The sequence below is a fragment of the Salmo trutta genome, chromosome 3 (genome assembly GCF_901001165.1).
Source record: "Salmo trutta chromosome 3, fSalTru1.1, whole genome shotgun sequence".
NCBI classification, from domain to species: Eukaryota; Metazoa; Chordata; class Actinopteri; order Salmoniformes; family Salmonidae; genus Salmo; species Salmo trutta.
Window position 1 is genome coordinate 14221544 of NC_042959.1, and position 21447 is coordinate 14242990.

The 21447-nt window shown below is 44.9% G+C and overlaps 2 protein-coding genes across 5 annotated transcripts; both read left to right on the plus strand.

Annotated features, from left to right (window-relative positions):
* Nucleotides 1-359: 359 nt before the first annotated feature.
* LOC115168877 (uncharacterized) lies at nt 360-4539 on the plus strand. Of its 4 annotated transcripts, none has more exons than XM_029724409.1 (5): nt 360-528; nt 757-1283; nt 1453-2474; nt 3104-3244; nt 3603-4539. In XM_029724409.1, the coding sequence occupies exons 1-4, from the start codon at nt 406-408 to the stop codon at nt 3232-3234; spliced, it is 1803 nt and encodes a 600-aa protein (XP_029580269.1). In that variant the 5' UTR covers nt 360-405; the 3' UTR covers nt 3235-3244; nt 3603-4539. The 4 variants fall into 4 exon arrangements, with proteins under 4 accessions (XP_029580269.1, XP_029580275.1, XP_029580281.1 ...); XM_029724415.1 differs by having other exon boundaries at nt 3616-4539; XM_029724421.1 differs by having other exon boundaries at nt 1453-1621; nt 1706-2474; nt 3104-4539.
* A 6972-nt stretch (nt 4540-11511) lies between these two features.
* Nucleotides 11512-20249, plus strand: kcnk4a (potassium channel, subfamily K, member 4a). Its single transcript, XM_029724428.1, has 8 exons — nt 11512-11890; nt 13219-13331; nt 16264-16539; nt 17075-17192; nt 17399-17559; nt 17947-18133; nt 18362-18498; nt 18701-20249. The coding sequence occupies exons 3-8, from the start codon at nt 16351-16353 to the stop codon at nt 19658-19660; spliced, it is 1752 nt and encodes a 583-aa protein (XP_029580288.1). The 5' UTR covers nt 11512-11890; nt 13219-13331; nt 16264-16350; the 3' UTR covers nt 19661-20249.
* The last annotated feature ends 1198 nt before the right edge of the window (nt 20250-21447 follow it).

Here is a 21447-nt window from a genome sequence, read left to right on the forward strand (position 1 = left end):
GCAGTAGAGTCTGAAGGAGTGAAGGAGATGGAGGCAGGGGATGAGGAGAGAGGGGCAGTAGAGTCTGAAGGAGTGAAGGAGATGGGGGCAGGGGATGAGGAGAGAGGGGCAGTAGAGTCTGAAGGAGTGAAGGAGATGGAGGCAGGGGATGAGGAGAGAGGGGCAGTAGAGTCTGAAGGAGTGAAGGAGATGGAGGCAGGGGATGAGGAGAGAGGGGCAGTAGAGTCTGAAGGAGTGAAGGAGATGGAGGCAGGGGATGAGGAGAGAGGGGCAGTAGAGTCTGAAGGAGTGAAGGAGATGGGGGCAGGGGATGAGGAGAGAGGGGCAGTAGAGTCTGAAGGAGTGAAGGAGATGGGGGCAGGGGATGAGGAGAGAGGGGCAGTAGAGTCTGAAGGAGTGAAGGAGATGGGGGCAGGGGATGAGGAGAGAGGGGCAGTAGAGTCTGAAGGAGTGATGGAGGCAGGGGATGAGACTCTACTAGACTCTACTCCACTGGCTCCACTCCAGATCACCTGCCTAGAGAAGCAGGTAGGTTTCTGTACTCTAACTCTTACTGTGAACATAGTTATCAATGTAACTTGCTGTAAATACTTGAACAATTTCCCCCCATATCTTAAGCATATGGTTGTAAACATCCACAACAGAATGCTACTACTACAGAATGCTATATACAAGCCAGCTATATTGAATAAATCTGTATCTTATTACTTTGAACATCTCCTGAATGTTATTCTCTCTCTCTCTCCTCCTGTCCAGGTGGTGATGCTGCAGGCTGAACTGCAGTCTCTCTCTGAGGAGAACCAGAGGCAGGCTGAGGAGCTGACAGTGTGGAGGCTGATGGCCCAGCCCCTCTGTCTAGACCCAGAGGACCTCACCGCTGCTACCCTCAGGCCTGGCCACAACACTGCTACCCTCAGCCCTGGCCACAACACTGCTACCCTCAGGCCTGGCTACAACACTGCTACCCTCAGGCCTGGCCACAACACTGCTACCCTCAGGCCTGGCCACAACACTGCTACCCTCAGGCCTAGCCACAACACTGCTACCCTCAGGCCTGGCCACAACACTGCTACCCTCAGGCCTGGCCACAACACTGCTACCCTCAGCCCTGGACACAACACTGCTACCCTCAGCCCTGGACACAACACTGCTACCCTCAGGCCTGGCCACAACACTGCTACCCTCAGCCCTGGCCAACACAGCAGTGTGACGGTGATCAGAGAGGATGAGCTGCTTCTCTCCTGTACCTCCAGTAGACTGTATGGGAGGACCCTGGCCTCAAGGTAACACACAGGTGCTACGCACAAATTCTTGATTGACAATTGCAATGACCGGTTTTTGTTATTATGAGTTGGTTTTAACAGTTTCTGTGATGAGCAGTTTTCATGTTCTGTCTATGGAGATTTCAAAGTTTGAATTAAAATTTGATTGATCTTTTTTTTTTTGGTCCAGACTGCATCACTGCAATTCTCCTGAAGCAAAGAGTCTCCAAAACCCATCCAGAAAGAACAAATCTACACATCCCCAAGAGACGGAAAAACAGACCAATGAACATGGGGAAGATGGTGAAGAAGCAGACATCACCAAAGATGTTTTCCAAACCTCAGAGCTCCAGACCAAAGCAACAGAGCACGCTAACCAAGATGATTCAGAAAACAAGACCAATCCAAACACTCCCAGAGCAACAGATGAGACCCAGACCAAGGCAACAGAGCACGCTAACCAAGATGATTCAGAAAACAAGACCAATCCAAACACTCCCAGAGCAACAGATGAGACCCAGACCAAGGCAACAGAGCACGCTAACCAAGATGATTCAGAAAACAAGACCAATTCAAACACTCCCAGAGCAACAGATGAGATCCAGGCCAATGAAGTGGTCTCTAGGCACAATCTAGACGTCATAGAACTAGATAACAAAGAGTTCCCCACTCTATCTCTCGCTGAGGCTCAATCCACTGAAGCACAGTCCTCTGAAATCAACCATCCCAGTCACCATCAAGAGGAACCAATCTCCACTGGTGTTGAGAATAAAAATCACTCCTCGGTCCGTAGAAAAGTCACCACTACATCAGAGTGGCAAACTGAGAGAACGATAGTGGAGACCAAGTTTCTGAGTTCAAAGGTCATACCAGCAGGATGGACTGGTCAAGAGCAATTGAGCTCTGTAGAGGTGAGTAGTACCAGCTCTCAGAGAGAGGAGGGGAGAGCAACAGGCGCCCTACCAGAAACCCACCACGTATACACACAGTTGGAGGAAGAGGAGGAGAATGATGAAGAACCCACAGAATCACCCCCTGTGTCACCAGTCCAGATGGCCGAGGGGGACAGGATGTTGTTTTCTGGGTCCTTCCCGATCCCTGCCGACCCAGCCCGTCTGGCGGAGCGGATCCGTCGTAACCGGTCTCTGATGTCTGCAGCGTACGATGATACGGAATACGAACCCTACGGCCTGCCTGAGGTGGTTATGAAAGGTGAGGAGAGGGGACGGGGTGGTGTTTTGTTGATGCTGTGTATTTGAATGTCACAGCTAAGGGGGGTTGTTACTATTGGCCAGAGGTGAAGCCTATACTGTTAAAATCAGCTCACCATTCTTTACCACTGTGGGTTATCAAAAGATCTGTGTTTGTATTTCCCCCTAGTTACAACTGTCCCATACTTGCTATGACAGCCTGTCAAAGCATCAACCACTCTAACCAAACCAACTCTCCATCAGAACTTACAGACACCGAAACAGACAACCGATATGAGCTTAACCTGTGGGATGGTATCATCCTATGTCTAATTGAAATGCATTCCAGGTGACTACCTCATGAAGCTGGTTTCAGAGAATGCAAAGGGTGGCTACTTTGAAGAATCTCAAATCTCACATTTTTGGTTATTACATGATTCTATATGTGTTATTTCATAGTTTTGATGTCTTCACTATTATTCTACAATGTAGAAAATAGTAAAAATAAATAAAAACCTTTGAATGAGTAGGCGTTAAACTTTTGACTGGTACTGTCTTCCTCCTAGCACCCCTAGTAAACATACCACCTCCCACTAGCATTATATAAACAGTACTAAATGTTCACATTGCTCCTTCTCCCTCCTTCTCCAGGTTTTGCTGACATTCCCAGTGGTCTAGGCTGTCCGTACATTGTGAGGAGGGGGCTCCTGGGTACTGCTGCTATGCCTCGTCCCCAGAGAGATCCCGGCCAGAGTGAGGGGGGGCAGGAGGACCCTGATTAACCCCCAACAGGTGAAGCGTTTAGCCCCTTAGAACCTAATATCTGCACCAGTCACACAAATAACAGCTGCATCATCACACAGTTTACGTTCAGCACGTATTTCACAATTATCACAAGGTTTGTGTAGTCATAATGTAAACTACTATGTGATCCTGATACATTATACAACGTCTGTAGTTCATAATGTTGTCTTTAGAAAGGACGTTTCATGTGGAGATGACATGAACTAGTTCCACATATGACTGACTTAATCGTCTTGTCCTCCGTGAGAGAGTAGGGCGTCCCCCATGGCAATCCACCTCTGTCTCTCCTGTGTGGGTTCCCAAGTTCCACATATGGTTGAGTGTATTTGTTTATGCCGTGTGACAGCCTGTTTGTACAGATCCACTGGAAGACCGTCAGAGGAGAAAGAGTTAATTTCACTGGACCGGCTGTGTACTGACCCCCACCTCCTGCCCTGATGTACTGACCCAAATAAAACCGTTTCATCTCTATGTACTGAAACACCTGAAGAGGGACAACTGTCCCCTGCTGACGTTGAAGACAAGACCTTTCATTGAGTTTTACAGAGGCTCATTGGTTTCTATGCTCCTACTACAGTACTGTTCTTTACAAATCTACTGGATCACATTTCCTTGTTCTGGTTCAAATGACAAATGGTGCCTTGTTTTTATTTCATTTTTATAAGCTACGTTAGTTAGTCCATGGTCCATTGCCTGTTGTGAAAACTTGAATTTTCATTTGAATAGTCTTATTTATAGACTGTTGAATGTTTTAGTGTGTGTGTTCATATCGGCTTTTATAAGCAGTGGGTGTACATTTGAGGGAGCGCGTGTCGGTTTCTACAAAACTACACGGATGAGTACGTACTGCATGTGTAGGATGATGTCTGGTCGTTATGTTTTCTCAATATTAGCCTGTGCCTGTGTATGACTCAACCTAACCTGAGCGTATTTCCTCTCCTTGTATGGTCATCCACTGGGAGCGCTCCTTCTCTTCCCCTCTCTGTTCTTTCCCTATTCATTTCTCTCTCTCTTTATACTCAGAGACCTTTTTAAAAATGGCACCCTCACGCTGTGCTCTTGAATTTACACAAGTGCCAAACACACGAGTGAGGTAGTTTTTTTAATTTTTAGATACACTATTTAAATTGTGCAGGTTAAGTCAGCTTTTTTTGACTTTTTGTTTTATCTAGATTTAATATATTAGATTTTGGGGGGGGATAGATTTTCCGTGCACGTTAGTGATTGTGCCTTAGGCTTCTAGATTTTCAGTTGCATCAATAAACTGCCCTGGTTTGAAACAATATTCACTTAAGGGATTGTATATCAAAACAATTTTTTAGCATCTTAAATGTAATCTTGGTACTGCCACCCTCATTGGTGTGCTTTGAGGAAGTGTGTGCGCTTGTATACAAAACATTAAGAACTCTTTCCATGACATAGACTGACCAGGTGAGTCCAGGTGAAAGCTATGATCCCTTATTGATGTCTCTTGTTAAATTCACTTCAATCAGTGTAGATGAAGGGAAGGAGACAGGTTGAAGAAGGATTTTTAATCCTTGAAAAAATTGAGACATTAATTGTGATCCCGTGTGGCTCAGTTGGTAGAGCATGGCACTTGCAACGCCAGGTTTGTGGGTTTGATTCCCACGGGGGGACCAGTACAAACAAAATATAAAAATGTATGCACTCACCACTATATGTCGCTCTGGATAAAAGCATCTGCTAAATGACTCAAATGTGTATGTGTGCCATTCAGAGGGTGACTGGGCAAGATAACATATTGAAGTGCCTTTGAACGGGGTATGGCAGTAGGTGCTGCAACACTGCTGTTTTCACACTCAACAGTTTCCTGTGTGTATCAAGAATGGTCCACCACCCAAAGTACATCCAGACAACTTGACACAACTGTGGGAAGCATTGGAGTCAACATGGGCCAGCATCCCCCTGCCCCAACGAAGTGAGGCTGTTCTGAGGTCAAAGGGGAGAGCAACTCAATGTTAGGAAGGTGTTCTTAATGTTTTGTACACTGTTTTGTGAACGAAACCTTCCTCCATTCCAAATCCACTCTGACCTTCTTTCAGAGCTGAGGTGTATTACAGCGTTACTGCATGGTACTAAGATGAATGTGAGTTGTTATTGGTTTTGTTGTGGTCTAAAAACCTCCAAACGCCTTCTATTTGTTTTTAACACAAAACAAAATAAGTTAACAGCCATTGGCTCTGATAGAAATAACAGGTTAATACATTGTGGCGTGATTTTTAACTTGATGTACGTAGTTAGCTACACGTGCTTTCTGTCACTACCGACATGATACATGTAGCCTGTAGCAACAACCATGTCTTCTCTAGATTCTGGAAGCCTGGCGTGTGTTCTAGAACACGTATGGGCTGTTACAGTACCATTCATTAGCCTTCTGAACACACCCCTAGCTGAGTTATCTGTGGGATCTCTGGGTGGTGGGACTAGTCCAAGGAGTCCAAGCAGAACACACTGGATTCTTTCCCCTGTATGTGACACTTTTATGTGAATGTATCGCTATTGATGCTTTGTGTCGCTGTTGAAGAAGATAGATTAAAAAGGTTGATCTAAATTTATCTTGTCAATTTCTCTTTCCACCTCCTAAGGTCTGTCTCAGTTGTTTTTTTCCGTCTTGTCTATGCTAGCTCTATTTGGTAGCTGTATTTCTTTCCATCTCTCTCTTTATTCTCTCTAGTTTGGAGTCACATTCCAAATAATGCCCTCTAGTTTAGAGGTCACTAATGAGGTACCCAGTAAGGCAACTGGCAAGACATCAGTCCGGTGTACAACTGAAATAATTTTTTCCATTCACCGTTGACTTGAAAGTAGCCTGCTGCCAGATCTGTTTGTGCTCTTGCCAACTCTCTTGCTCATTGTCAAGCAAGACATGTTTGTCTTGACAATGAGTGGCAACGAGTGGCACGATGGCACATACAGACTGGTACCCAGATGGATACCCATCTTAACCTAGTAGTTGGATATCCTGTTTCTGCTACACCACAGTCTACCTTCCAGTCACCTCGAGAGACTTGAGTTTGATGACTGGATAAATATGAGTGGATTACACTGTGATAACTTAATGTTGCTCAAGACACCTCTGTCTGTGTCCTCATCCAAACTCACTGTAGTTAGGAATGTATGGGTTAAAAAGCTAAGCCCCTCTAAATGGACATCAGGAAACAGACAGGGGTTCTGCTCTTACCCAGTAGATTTGTCATGCTTACAGTAATGACTAGGATTTCCCTAACTCGGTCCTCGGGATCCCAATGGGTGCACTTTGTGGTTTTTGCCATAGCACTACACAGCTGATTCAAATAACCAACTCATCGTCAAGCTTTGATCATTTGAATATGCTGTGTAGTGTTAGGGCAAAAACCAAAATGTGTGTGTATGTATGTATGTATGTATATATATATATATATTGTGTGTGTATAGACAGTATATGAATAGAAAAGGTGTGTACAGCAGTAGTTATATAGGATGAGCCTTAACTAGAATACAGTATGTAAACAAAGTGACCAGTGTTAAATGACTATGTACAGTACATAGGGCAGCAGTCTCTAAGGTTCAGAGCAGGGTACTGAATGACTAGGCTAGTGGTGATTGTTTAACAGTCTGATGGCCTGGAGATGGAAGCTGTTTATCAGTCTCGGTCCCAGCTTTGATGCACCTGTACTGTCTCCACCTTCTAGCGGGGTGAACAGGCTGTGGCTTGGTCTGCTGAGGTCTTTAATATTTTTGGCCTTCCTGTGACACTGGGTGCTTTAGATGTCCTGAAGGGCAGGCAGTGTGCCCCCGGTGATGTGTTGGGCTGACCGCACCACCCTCTGGAGAGCCCTGCGGTTGCCGTACCATGCGGTGATACAGCCCGACAGAATGGATCCTGGACTTCCTGACGGACCGCCCCCAGGTGGTAAGGGTAGGTAACAACACATCCGCCACGCTGATCCTCAATACTGGGGCCCCTCAGGGATGTGTGTTCAGACCCCTTCTGTACCTCCTGTTCCCTCATGACTGCACGCCCAGACACGACTCCAACACCATCATTAAGTTTGCCGATGACACAACAGTGGTGTAGGCCTGATCAACGACGAGAGAGCCCATAGGGAGGAGGTCAAAGACCTGGCCGTGTGGTGCCAGGACAACAACCTCTCCCTCAACGTGATCAAGACAAAGGAGAGGATTTTGGACTACAGGAAAAGGAGGACCGAGCACGCCCCCATTTACATCGACGGGGATGTAGTGGAGCAGGTTGAGAGCTTCAAGTTCCTTGGCATCCACATCATCAACAAACTATCATGGTCCAAGCACACCAAGACAGTCGTGAAGCAGGCACGACAAAACCTATTCCCCCTCAGGAGACTAAAAAGATTTGGCATGGGTCCTCAGATCCTCAAAAGGTTCTACAGCCTCACGATCGAGAGCATCCTGACTGTTGCATCACTGCCTGGTATGGCAACTGCTCGGCCTCCAACCGCAAGGCACTACAGTGTGTACGGCCGAGTACATTACTGGGGCCAAGCTTTCTGCCATCCAGGACCTCTGTACCAGGTGGTGTCAGAGGAAGGCCATAAAAATGATCAAAGACTCCAGCCACCCCAGTCATAGATTGTTCTCTCTGCTACTGCACGGTAAGCGGTACCGGAGCGTCAAGTCTAGGTCCAAGAGGCTTCTAAACAGCTTCTACCCCCAAGCCATAAGACTCCTGAACATCTAATCAAATGGCTACCCAGACTATTTGCATTGCCCCCACCCCATATTTTACACCGCTGCTACTCTGTTATCTATGCATTATCACTTTAATAACTACCTACATGTATATATTACCTCAATTACCTTGACTAACCGGTGCCCCCGCACATTGACTCTGTACAGGTACCCCCTGTATATAGTCTCGCTACTGTTATTTTACTGCTGCTCTTTAATTACTTGTTACCATCATTTCTTATTCGTATTTTTTAAACTGCATTGTTGGCTAGGGGCTTGTAAGTAAGCATTTCACTGTAAGGTCTACACCTGTTGTATCACACTTATATCGGTACACCCGTAGCTACCTAAGCATTACGAAACTTCTATTAGATCAAATAAGCCACACGTATCAAAATAGCAATACTTTTTTATCTTTACTAAATTTGACACTCATTGCCCCCCATACAAAAACTCCTCACCCGCTTAATACACTGAACAAAAATATAAACACATCTAAAGTGTTGGTCCCATGTTTCATCAGCTGAAATAAAAGGTCCCAGAAATGTTCCATACTCACACAAAAAAAATATTAATCTCAAATTTTGTGCACAAATTTGTTTACATCTCTGTTGGTGAGCATTTCTCCTTTCCAAGATAATCCATCCCCCTGTCAGGGATAGCATATCAAGAAGCTGATTAAACAGCATGATCATTACACAGGTGCACCTTGTGCTTCGGACAATAAAAGGCCTCTCTAACATGTGCAGTTTTGTCACACAACACAATGCCACAAATGTCTCAGGAATTTCCACCAGAGCAGTTGCCAGATAATTGGATGTTCATTTCTCTGCCTTAAGCCGCTTCCATCGTCATTTTAGAGAGTTTGGCTGTACATTCAACCGGGCCTCAACCGCAGACCATGTATTTGCCATTGTGTGGGCGAGCGATTTGCTGATGTCAACGTTGTGAACAGAGTACCTCATGGTGGCGGTGGGGTTAGGGTTTGGGCAGGCATAAGCTATGCACAACAAACACAATTGCATTTTATCAATAGAAATTTGAATGCACAGAAATAATGTGACAATATTCTGAGGCCCCTTTTTGTAAAAACGTATCTGTGACCAGATGCGTATTTGTGTTCTCAGTCGTGAAATCTATAGATTAGGGCCTAATGAATTTATATAAATTGACCGATTTTCCTCATATGAACTGTAACTGTAAATCCTTGAAATTGTTGCGTTTGTGGGCCTCCCGAGTGCTAGCTGTGCCACTAGAGATTCTGGGTTCGAGTCCAGGCTCTGTCGCAGCCAGCCGCACCCGGGAGACCCATGGGGCACGCACAATTGGCCCAGCGTCGTGCGGGTTAGTCGCACTAGCGACTCTTATGGCGGGCCGGGCGCAGTGCACGCTGACATCGTCGCCAGGTGCAAGGTGTTTCTTCCGACACACAGATTCAGCTGGCTTCAGGGTTAAGTGGGCATTGTGTCAAGAAGCAGTGCGGCTTGGTTGGGTTGTGTTTCGGAGGACGCACGGCTCTCGACCTTCTCCTCTCCTGAGTCCGCAGGGGCGGAAATCCCGGGGGGACGGGGGGGACACGACCCCCCCATCCTGGGAAAAATATGATTTGTCCCCCCCAATATATCACTGAAACATAACTATGTAATTTAAATAATATTAATACGCAATGAAAGCAATTGTGCTGATTATAGACACTTAATAGCGCGTTTTTAAGTTTCAAAAGATTGCGACCCCCCCCCACCCTTTGCCTCACAATGGTTTGATCCACTGCCAGTTCCTTAGTTGGCAAGGTAACAGAGGGGTTGTATCTACTGTCTGAAAGGCACTCAATGAACGTAACTGACGTGAGGTTAATCTAGTCAATCGCGCACACACACTAGTTGAATATGCAGAGCTAGCGCGCAAATATTAACTATTAAGCTAGCTAGTACCTATTCCATTTCTGTGGCGTCGTCAAAGATGGAATCTTTGCTATCGTCAATTTACTCCAAGATCAGCATGCGTATGATGTAAGTTAGTGCTTCAAAGTCCCTGTGAAAAGGTTAGCGATAAACTGAAGTCAAACTGAACAGAACTACACTCTCTTCTACCATTGTCTTAAATATATTTAATGGTCTCGTTGCAAAAGCTAAATTGTCGCAAGGGAACTTTTATTTATTTATTTTATTTCACTTTTATTTAACCCGGGTAGCAAAGATTATAGCAAACACCACTGAAACTGAATTGGTGCTCGCTAGCTTTGCAAATTCAGCTATTGTTGGAAGCCAGCCAATATGAAACAAACTATTAAAATTACAAAAGGTTGCAGCATATGTTGTGTAAATGGTGAACTAATACAGCTGTCAACTCTTGTCATTTTAATCCGTTTCACATTTGCTAGCTACCTTTTAGATCGAAGCCCAAATAGAATGATAGAAGATGATAGAAGCCCATCTTCTACTGCAAATAACCTACACACTGTGTGTGTGTGTGTAGCCAGCCAGCCAGCCAGGTAGAAAAATGGCAGAAAAATAAAAGACGGACATCAGAGTATTTTTCAATACACCAAAACGCATAGTAAGAACCCTAGTAGCCTAATATCAAAGACTAGTTGATAAAATGTTCATAAGAAAGAAATGAAATTCTAATGGAAATGTTTCACAATGATGTCATTAGGCAGAGCAGGCAACAGATGGCACACAGACAGCAGAGTTGGGGACAGATATGCAGAGACAGGGAGTCTCGGGTAAGTTTGTTAAGTCTTTGTTTGGCAACATTATGAAAGGTTCTCAATTTTTTTGACTTGTAAAATAGGAACATAATTGGAAAATGCCATGGATACCCCCACTCTCAACTTAAACTGGTGACTGAACTAAGATTTGTTAAAGGCAATGGTATTGCTGTTGTGATTAGTTGTGTAGTTTTGGGTACCGGTAGTTAGGAGTACGGCAAACACCTTATTTCTTTGGTTCCTCAATATACATATACCATATTACAATGTAGGCTATGTGTTACAGCACTACTTTTGGTGTCCCCCTCAGGAATTGCTCTTGAGAAAACTTAATGTAATTGTCCCCTCCAAAGTTGATATCAGATTTTCGCCCCTGCGAGTCCGTACGGGAGTTGCAGCGATGAGACAAGACTGGGACTACCAATTGGATACCATGAAATTGGGGAGAAAATGGGGTAAAAAAATTATAATAAAATAAAAACATAAAATAAATAGAAATTGTTAGGTTTTATATTTTTGTTCAGTATAAATAATGATCTGCTTTATATTTTTGTTCAGTATAAATAATGATCTGCTTAATGTGGACATATTTTGGGCAACCTAAACCCTCTCACTTCGCCTTTTCCTAAACCAGGGGTGGTGTAACTCTGCATATCTTAATCCCACAAACCCTGTATTTAGCAGGGAATAATATTTGTGGATCAGTGATTCTACACCTAAATTTTCTCAAGATGAGCAAATTGAGGTGTAGAATTACTGATCTACAAATTGTATTCCCTGCTAAATAATGGGCTTTGTGCTACACCTTCCCTGGCTTTGGCAATCTCTCCGCCAAACACATACACACAACCAGACATTGATTGATTGATTAATTGATTGATTGGAGACAGCGTGTGTCAATTACAGAACATTTCCTAGGGTATCCTACCTGCAGCAACACCAGTGGACAGTGCTGGAACTACTGGAAAAAGCAGTGCCTCAACTCCTGGCCCTATGAGAGAGAGAGAGAGACACACACACACTTCCTAGAATCCCTCTTCTCCATCACAGTGATGTAGAGTCCTGAGCATGGGGAAACACCTTCCCACTGCCAGGAACACACACACTTACTTAGTGGACACACACTTCTACTCACAGAGTGTTTGATGGTGAGAAGAGCCTGGACACCAAGAAGCACATACTGGTTCTTCAGACTTCATCGTTTCTCCTGAACTCAGGTAGGATTTAAAGTCAGTTGCTTTGTTCAGATCGGTTTATTTTCTCACCTATTAGTAATATACAGTATTTGTTGTCTGAGAAGGCATTTATGTACTTGTTTGTGGTGTGTGAATTGCAAGGGACAACTAACCGGCATCATCGTATGTATAACGTGTTTCTGTGTTCAAGTGTAGGCTTTGGTTCTGGTGGGGTCATCAGTTATTTTTTTTTATAGCCACTATTTTAGCACATCATTTTATAAATTATTTTATTTAAGCTTTATTTAACTAGGCAAGTCAGTTAAGAACAAATTCCTATTTACAATGACGGCCAACAGGGGAACAGTGGGTTAACTGCCTTGTTCAGGGGCAGAACGACAGATTTTTACCTTGTCAGCTCAGGGATTTGATCTAGCAACCTTTCAGTTACTGGCCCAATGTTCTAACCACTAGGACCTGCTGCCCCAAAATGTATCTGGTGATGTTATCTGTTTTTGTGACATTTCATTTACTTACTTGCATGACTGTCAATTGTTTTTCTCCTTAAAAACAGTTTCATAGCTTTCAGTCAGTGATTTGGGTAACAAAATCTAACTGTCCTTCCAAAGAACATTGGCCATATCAAATGCTGGGGGAAATGTTGGAAACATTCTTTATGATTTATCTTTAAGCTCTCAATATAAATGACTGATAGCATTACATTTTATTGTATGACAAATGTACCCTACAATATGACTCATTAGACAAATAACCTGCTGTTTTACATCCATTTTATGAGCTAGGTGGAGACTGGCGCCAAAGCCTCTTCCCTCCTTGGCAGTTCTGCACTCCTTTTTGTTTTTAACTGCAATACTTTGGAAACATGATGATTTATCACAATTTATGTCACGCTGTTTGAGCTGGGATATTTCACAACACATCAAACACACATATCTTATAAAAATATGCCAGGATAGGTTTAGACAACGATAACAAATAATAAGTTTTCAGCCAATGCATAGACGTCCATACAAACCAATGCGTTCCATTAGATCAGAATGCTAACAGAGAACTCTGGGAAATCTCAGAACGTTGACACAGTTCTTTGGAACACCATGGCCATCTTCTGGTTCTGGAGGTGAATATCATTTTAAAGAAAACAAACTGTTTAAACTAGATAAAGATAAGCATCCTAAACATACTTTGGTTAACGCGAGATGTATGTTTAGCAGGATGGCAGAGGCTAATCGTTTAAAAACTTTGGCCAGTTGATATCCGGGGCAGTCTGGTGAGTGTCAGTGTGTGTTGTTATGACAGGGGGACACTAACGTAGACGCTGGTCTGAACCCTCCCACTATTCCCCCTTTCAGCCCTGGGCCTGGTAGAGAGGAGAGAGAGAGGAGGAGAGACAACTCTCATCCCCAGATCTTCAGGATGGATAAAACGTGGACAAGTGAATTGTTTAGAGCGGGATGTCTTAACGGTAGTAATGTCACACTTTCCTATTTGGGTAAATCCAGTTGAATTCAATCACTTTTTGACAGCACCCCTTTTGATTTGAATGAAATCATATATCCATATTTGTCAAAAGTGGCTTTTGGACCTGAATGCTGAATCATTCAAGAGATGGTAGTCCTTGTGTATATGTCCTTATTGTTATTTTATTGTTACTATTTCCTTTTTAAGTTTTTCCTTTTGAACTCTGCGTTGTTGGGAACTGTCTCGTAAGTGTTTCACAGTAATGTCTACACCTGTTGCATGTGACATAATATTTTATTTAAAATTTGGCCTTTTTGCATACCCCACCATACCTATTTTATAATAAAAAATGTTAATTAATTTCCAACATTCACTCAATGCATTCTGGGTTTTTACAAAGTGCAGGAAAGCCATTCCATCAGAACGTGTTATCGGACAGTTGGATGATACCTACATATATTTTGGAAGTTAATATATTCCATTTAGATAAAAGATGAGGCATAATAACCGTCATTAGAAGATACAATTAACACATAAATATTATTTGCCACAGAATAAATAGCAGAAGAATAACTGCAGATAAGTAATGCTCTCATTGAAGATTGTACACCCGATGTTGTCTTCTCACTCTATTTAAACTCCACAATCTAATAAATAGCTTTTGAAGCTCTCTTAGCCAATAGATCACATTGGAAACAAATCATCTAAACTGAACTCCAAACATATTTTGGAATTTCTGTGCTTCCTTGACAAACACAAATCAATATCCAAAAACAGCATGTGTATTTTTTTTCCGCGAACCTGTGTAACCGGTGTGAAATGGTTAGCGGGGTGCGCGCTAATAGCGTTTTAATCGGTGACGTCACTCGCTCTGAGACCTTGAAGTAGTTGTTCTTCTTGCTCTGCAAGGACTGCGGCTTTTGTGGAACTGTAACGATGCTTCGAGGGTGTCAGTTGTCGATGTGTGCAGAGGGTACCTGGTTCGAGCCCAGGTTGGGGCAAGGAGAGGGACGGAAGCAAAACTGTTACACCTGCACATTATCATCTTCTCTCATTTGTAGCAACAATGTGTGGGGTTATGTCAGGGGAAACGGTGTTGCAGTAGTCTAGTGTGAGGGGTTATGGCAGGGGAAACGGTGTTGCAGTAGTCTAGTGTGAGGGTTATGGCAGGGGAAACGGTGTTGCAGTAGTCTAGTGTGAGGGGTTATGGCAGGGGAAACGGTGTTTGTTGTCTAGTGTGAGGGGTTATGGCAGGGGAAACGGTGTTGCAGTAGTCTAGTGTGAGGGTTATGGCAGGGGGAACGGTGTTGCAGTAGTCTAGTGTGAGGGGTTATGGCAGGGGGAACGGTGTTGCAGTAGTCTAGTGTGAGGGGTTATGGCAGTAGTCTAGTGTGTGGGGTGCGGGAATAATGACAAGTGAACCTGGGGAGCTGTGTGTTCACATTGTCCTAAAAAAGGGAACCGGACTCAGATCACCTCTGGAGATGGTCTCAGTTCGGTTCGCTTCGGAGGCTCTTTTGAGAAGTCAGTTCCTTTGGAGTGTTCACGCTAAACAAAAAAATGAAGCGAACCGCACTGTGTTCACAAAGAATGGCTGAAAGGTACCACGTGTGAAAACACCCATAGACCCTATTTTACATCATCTGACGTTTTTGTGTTGTGCCCGCCATCGGTTGAGACAAAACATGCTCTTGAATACAGGGTTGTTGTCATGTTTTGGCTATTAATTGTACTCAAATGGCAATTAAATTGAAATGTCAACTTTCAAATGCTACAACAAAGATGGTAGAGAATGTTGACTTGAATGGGAATGTCTTTTGTTTTAAATTATACTGTCAGGCCTCCATAGGAAATGTATTGAAATTATAGAAATCTAGACAATGGAATGGACATGACCATTTAATTTGACATTCAACACAGGTGGACCGGCAGCCATCTTTGGTATTAATTAGAAGGAAACATTTCAATGGTGTTCCAGCTAATTTACAGTGGTCTGAATCGATAGGTCCATTCTATAAATGATATTTCTATGATAGAAATGACACCCACCCTGTATCCAAGAGCATGCTGTGTTTCAACCAATGGTGGGCACAACACAAAAACCTCAGATGATGTAAAGTAGGGTCTAAGATAAAACATATGCTAATATGAAAAAAATCAGAGTTTAGGCATTTTTAGGTAATTGATGTTGAAGATGAAATGTCATTTTTATTTAAACTTTTTTAAAGAAATTATCAAGTAGTTTGACAAACCTGTTTGTGTTTAAATTATATCAAGCTCAACCGTTTATCTTTTCCAGTGATGAAGACGTATGTCTCACTGTGTGGCGGGTTATGCAAAACAGGTTAACTTTGAGCACCTTTATCTCCTGAATGTTCTGGCATTCAGGTCCAAAAAGTCCCTTTCTGACCACTTCTTCCATGGGCAAACAAGTATGGAAAGTTTTGTTTAAATCATAAGGGATGATGTCAAAAAGTTATTGAATTCAAATGGATTTACCCCTATAGGAGATAAACTTCATATCTTGTCTCACACTTTCATGTTCTTGAAATGACCTGAGAACCACCCTGCTCTGTGTTGTTTTTTTCCTTGATATAGCTCCTCAAATAATCCCCATTATCAAACTTGTTCCTGATCTTATATTTCCAGAAAGAGATCATTATCATTGAACACACACACTCAAAATCCTATTTTCCCTAACCCTTAACCTAACCTAAACCCCTAACTATAAATGTAACCCTAATCTTAATCCTAGTTGTAAACCTAACCCCTAAACCTAAAATAGCCTTTTTCCCTTGTGGGTGCCAACCATTTTTTCCCCCTTGTTTTACTATCCTTGTGGAAAACAGAGGACTTCTGTTTCCCACAAGGATAGTAAAACCAAACAAAAAATGGTGTGTGTGTGTGTGCGTGTGCGTGTGTGCGTGTGCATGCAGCTGTGCCACTGTGTGTATCGTGGAAGAGGCCGTAGAGCAGACCCTGGCGAAACCTGATTCCTGTGGTGGGGGGGTGAGCTCGGGGCGATGCGGTGCCCCACCCTGCTGGCCCTGCTGGCAGGGGTCATGCTGTACCTGGTGATGGGGGCGCTGGTGTTCCGGACCCTGGAAAGCCCCAAGGAGAGCAAGGAGCACGAGAAGCTGCTCCATACCACACGTGACTTCCTCCAAAACCACTCCTGTGTCACCGCACAGAACCTCAGTGACCTCATCAAGGTACACACACACCAGAGCACACACACATTTGAGCAGAGAGATAGACACACCCACACCAGAGCAAGCAGACATAAACACACATAATATACACCTTGGCAGGAATAACTTCAGAGAGTGAAAGCATACACTTGAACAGACAGACGAGTTAAAACACATCTGAGAAGAACCTCGTCTAAACAAAGTCCAGTGTAGAACCCCCACTGGGAAGGTGTAGCCCAGGGGTAGGCAACTACATTCAGCCATGAGATGATTTTTGTCAGTGTGGATGGTCGGGGGGCCGGAACATAATTAGAATCATTTGTAAATGAATCACAACTATGCACCAAAAGGGCTTTGAAATGAAAATTACATTGAGACACGATCACGTCTTTTTATTCGTGGGATATACTTGGAAACGGAATTCCTAAATGAAACACATTTTTAGCTGAATTCCTGGTAATTTTCTAGATATTTTTAATTTATTTACTAAAATCCTAAAAAGAACACAGACCCCAGATGTAGCCCTAGCCTGTCTGCTCTGTCTCTGTACTGTCAGAGTGTGGTGAAGGCAGTGGAGGCGGGCCTGGATGTAAAACACAGCTCCACCAACTTCACTAGCAGGTGGGACCTGGCCAGCGCCTTCTTCTTCTGTGGTACCATCATCACCACCATCGGTGAGCCTTTGGTCATTTGTTCCCTCCTGCAAACCGTTTGGTAATAACTTAGTCAGCCAGATGTGTATTTTGAATTTCACAGAAAATGAATTATCCAATCTCAGAAAATACAATGAACCTCAATAGACATGCGGGTGAGTTGAATCATTTTTAAATGATATAGATTAACATATAGGTGAATGTATATGGTCTCCCTCTGTCCTCAGGGTTTGGTAACCTGTCTCCCAGGACCAAATGGGGCCAGCTGTTCTGCGTGTGTTATGCCCTGGTAGGGATCCCTATGTTTGGTTTCCTGCTAGCTGGTGTCGGGGACCACATGGGGACGGGGCTGAGGAAGGCCGTGTGGAAGATGGAGACACTCTTCCTGGTGAGACTGTCTTGTCTCGGGGCTGCTTCATTTACAGGATGTCATCTCATTGTTCTCGCCTGTCTCGGGCTGCTTAAGTGATGTCACTGTGCTGTAAACAGAAGAGGCCGTCTTGGAGTCTCTAACATTTGAAACATGTTACACACAAGTAGAACAGAAGCCGGCTTAAACATTCAGTCAGTCATTAGATACTTCCCAATGTAACTTTGCAGTACAAAAAAACCCTAACAATTATTGTTTCTGTTTATCAAAGAAAAGGCACATTATTTGATCATCTTGAGGAAGATCTTACCCTCTCCATCCTTTTTCCCTCATCTCTCCTTCTTTTAATTCATCAGTCTTTCCCTTCTTATTTTGTGTCCCCCTCTCTCTCTGCCCCTCTCTCAGAAGCGGCGGGTCAGTCCCACTTATGTGCGGGTCATGTCTGCCGTTCTGTCCATCCTGATTGGCTGTCTGATCTTCCTCGCCGTGCCAACGCTGGTGTTTAAGGAAGTGGAGGACTGGTCCTTTCTGGAGGCGCTCTACTTTGTGGTCATCACCCTGACCACAGTCGGCTTCGGAGACTACGTAGCAGGTATGAAGTGAACACTTGGTGCCTGAAAGACACTGTACACACTTTGGACAGTACAGACTCTGGAGAGTACACACTCTACACATTTCTATCAGGATACACACTATGAAAGATACACTTGATATTTCATAGGGATATGGACCTGTCTAAGCCCTTTTGTTTGTGTGTATGTGCATGTATGTGCGCCTTCGAGTCCATGTGATTCCAATACGTCAATGTCCTTGTGCGTAGGTGCTAACCGGCGGGACGGAGATCTGTTTAAGCCCCTGGTGTGGCTCTGGATAGTGTTTGGCCTGGCTTACTTTGCTTCCATACTCACCATGATTGGGAACTGGCTGCGGGTGCTGTCCAAGAAAACACGTGCTGAGGTGAGTGGGACACAAACCAAATGATTGGAAGGGCTGGTGAAAGGGAAACAGTCGATATGACAAGATCTGGACAAAGATTTACCGAAAGGGAATTTGGATTTGTACTGTCAATATTTACTTATCCTCTGTCTTTCTCTGGGTCTCTGGGACACCTCTCTCTTTCTCTGACTCTTTCCCTCTCCCTCCCCTTTCTCTCTCTCAGATGGAGGAGTTGAGGGCCCATGCTACTGACTGGACCCAGAACATCCAGAACATGTCCATGGACTTCCGGATACCCAACCCTCTGGAACTCAATGACCCCTTCCTGCTGCAGCGGCGCCGCTGGAAACGCAGCACCCGGCGACGGTTCCGCAGGGGGGCGCTGGGGCACCGCGGCAGGCAGGGCGCCATAGGGGAGAACGGACATCTGCCCAATAGGTGGGTCACACGCTCCATGACCCGTCTGGAGGTTGTGAGGTTAGGGGGGGGTGAGGTTAGGACTGAGGGGGTGAGGTTAGGGCTAGGGGTAGGTTTGAGGGCAGATTGCAGGGTGAATGCGAGGTCAGACGGCCGGCCGGTTGCGAGGTCGCTGTCGATGCCTGCGACGCGCTCCGTGATGGAGTTAGACTATGACCCTGATCCTGTTGCGATAATGATGATGCCATGGGAGTCGGGCTCTGAGTCCGAGTCTCCAGAGTCTGACTCCAGATCAGTTGTCTCCTCCTCTGACTCTCACACCTCTGACATGTGTATGCCAGGGCGGAGGATGCCTTTTGCTAGTTTTGACCCAAGTGGGTCTCTCTGTACTGAACAGAGGGGACGCCATGGAGGATCCAGGCTGGTATATTTCAGGGAGGACGTTCGGTTCCCTGTGCCTCTCCAGCAACTCCCCAAGTCGCCCAACTCCACTATGCCGCTCCCCATGCCGCTCCCCATGCCCCCTTTGCCCACCCCGCCAGGCTGCAAGATGCTAGATTTCTTCGGGGAGAACTTGGCCTACATCGACGAATCATCGGACACGCTAAGTGACCGGAACCAGACGGTTGAGGGGGGTGTCAGTCCTCGTCCCCGGATACACCGCAGGAGGAGCATGAGGAGGCAGCTGAAGGAGAGGAGGGACAGCGACATGCAGCCCCCCTCTAACCCCCCAACTCCTCCCCCTCTTTCCCATCTCAGAGACTGATGAACAAACTGACAGACACGGGTCATGAAGGGGGATACTAAGGCTGGTCTTTATTACCAGTGTCCAAAGGAGAAGCAGACCTTAAAGCTCAGATGGACTTATGTACTGGGGATAAATGTGGCCCAGGCCAACAATTTATTAGATCTCACTGACTGAGGACCACAGTCACCATTGAGAAATATTTGTATGAAAACCAATGAATGTATTCAGCAGCACAGACATAGTTTATATATTCTGTCTCAGCTCAGTGAGGTCAGACTCACTGGGTTGAGGTGTAGTACAGCAGCTCCTCTGCATCGGTGTAGAGGCTGCTGCGCTGTCTTCTACTGGAGCTCAGCCCAAACCTCAGCCACCGTTTTTAAATGACACCAAAGTGGAAGGACTTTTTTTAAATAACCATTTAGATCTGGTGTCAGAGATCCATATCCCTGTATATCCAGTGTCCTTCAGCATGTGGGATATTCAGTACTCTGCTTGTATAGCTTGTTTGTTTTGACGCTGTTCTGTTGCCCTGAATGTGTATCTGCCAAACTGGTATTTAAAATAAAATGGTGCTTTTCTAAATAAAGGAAAGTCCTATACAAACCTACAATACTGTATGTTTGATAGACTGATGAGACAACAACATAATATACTGTGTAGAGAGGCCTTGGGGAGTGGTGAGAGAGGTGTGGGTGGAGCTGGAAGGGATGTCAGATTGTATGTGCACATACTACACACACACACATACTACACACACACACACATACTACACACACACACACATACTACACACACACACATACTACACACACACATACTACACACACAGACAGACAGACAGACAGACAGACAGACAGACAGACAGACAGACAGACAGACAGACAGGGCCACTCAGACACCCAGAGGAGTGTTACTGTGGGATAAGTGCAGGTTGAATATAGTAAGAGGTGGTTAGGTGGAAAGGACTAACAGATGCTGGGCTGGTTTACAGCCGGGGATGGAGGGGTGGGACCTCACCACACCTCCGTCCTGCAGCCTGCCAGCCACTCAGGGGTCTACCCCCCTCACGTCCTCTCACCCCTCCTTCCCCCTTACAGAGAGGCCACACGTCCCCCCCCTTACAGAGAGGCCACACGTCCCCCCCACCTTACAGAGAGGCCACACGTCCCCCCCACCTTACAGAGAGGCCACACGTCCCCCCCACCTTACAGAGAGGCCACACGTCCCCCCCCCCTTACAGAGAGGCCACACGTCCCCCCCACCTTACAGAGAGGCCACACGTCCTTTTCCCAGAGAGGCTGGACAGGGACGGGCGGGGCCCCAGAAAGGCTTACAGGGACTGGGGGAGGAGGAGGAGAGGGTTAATGGGGGTACAGTCTGGTTACTGTGTCAGACTCAATGTACAACTCTCTAGGCACTATCTATTTTTCATCACCTTTCTGTGTTTGGCACATAAAGCAGACCAACTTGGCAGCTGAACAGACCCTCTCTGTTTCTCTCTAGGTTCAGTGTCAACCACAGGAGTACACAGCGCATAGAGATAAACATACAGAACACTACAGTCTCTCTCTCAAACCACTGAAATACCAGAAGGCCTAAATATAATTTCAGTTCCAGGGTGGATGTATTTTGAGTTTTTATGCGTCTTATCAAAAGTGGTTAACGTGGCCAAACTTTGATTTGTGTGACTGGATCAATGTTACCAATATGACCTTAACATTTTATACAAACAGCAATCAAGTAAGAAGTAAATGAGAAATAAATAAAAAGTGTGGTTACAGCTGTGCAAAGCCCCACCATGCCAG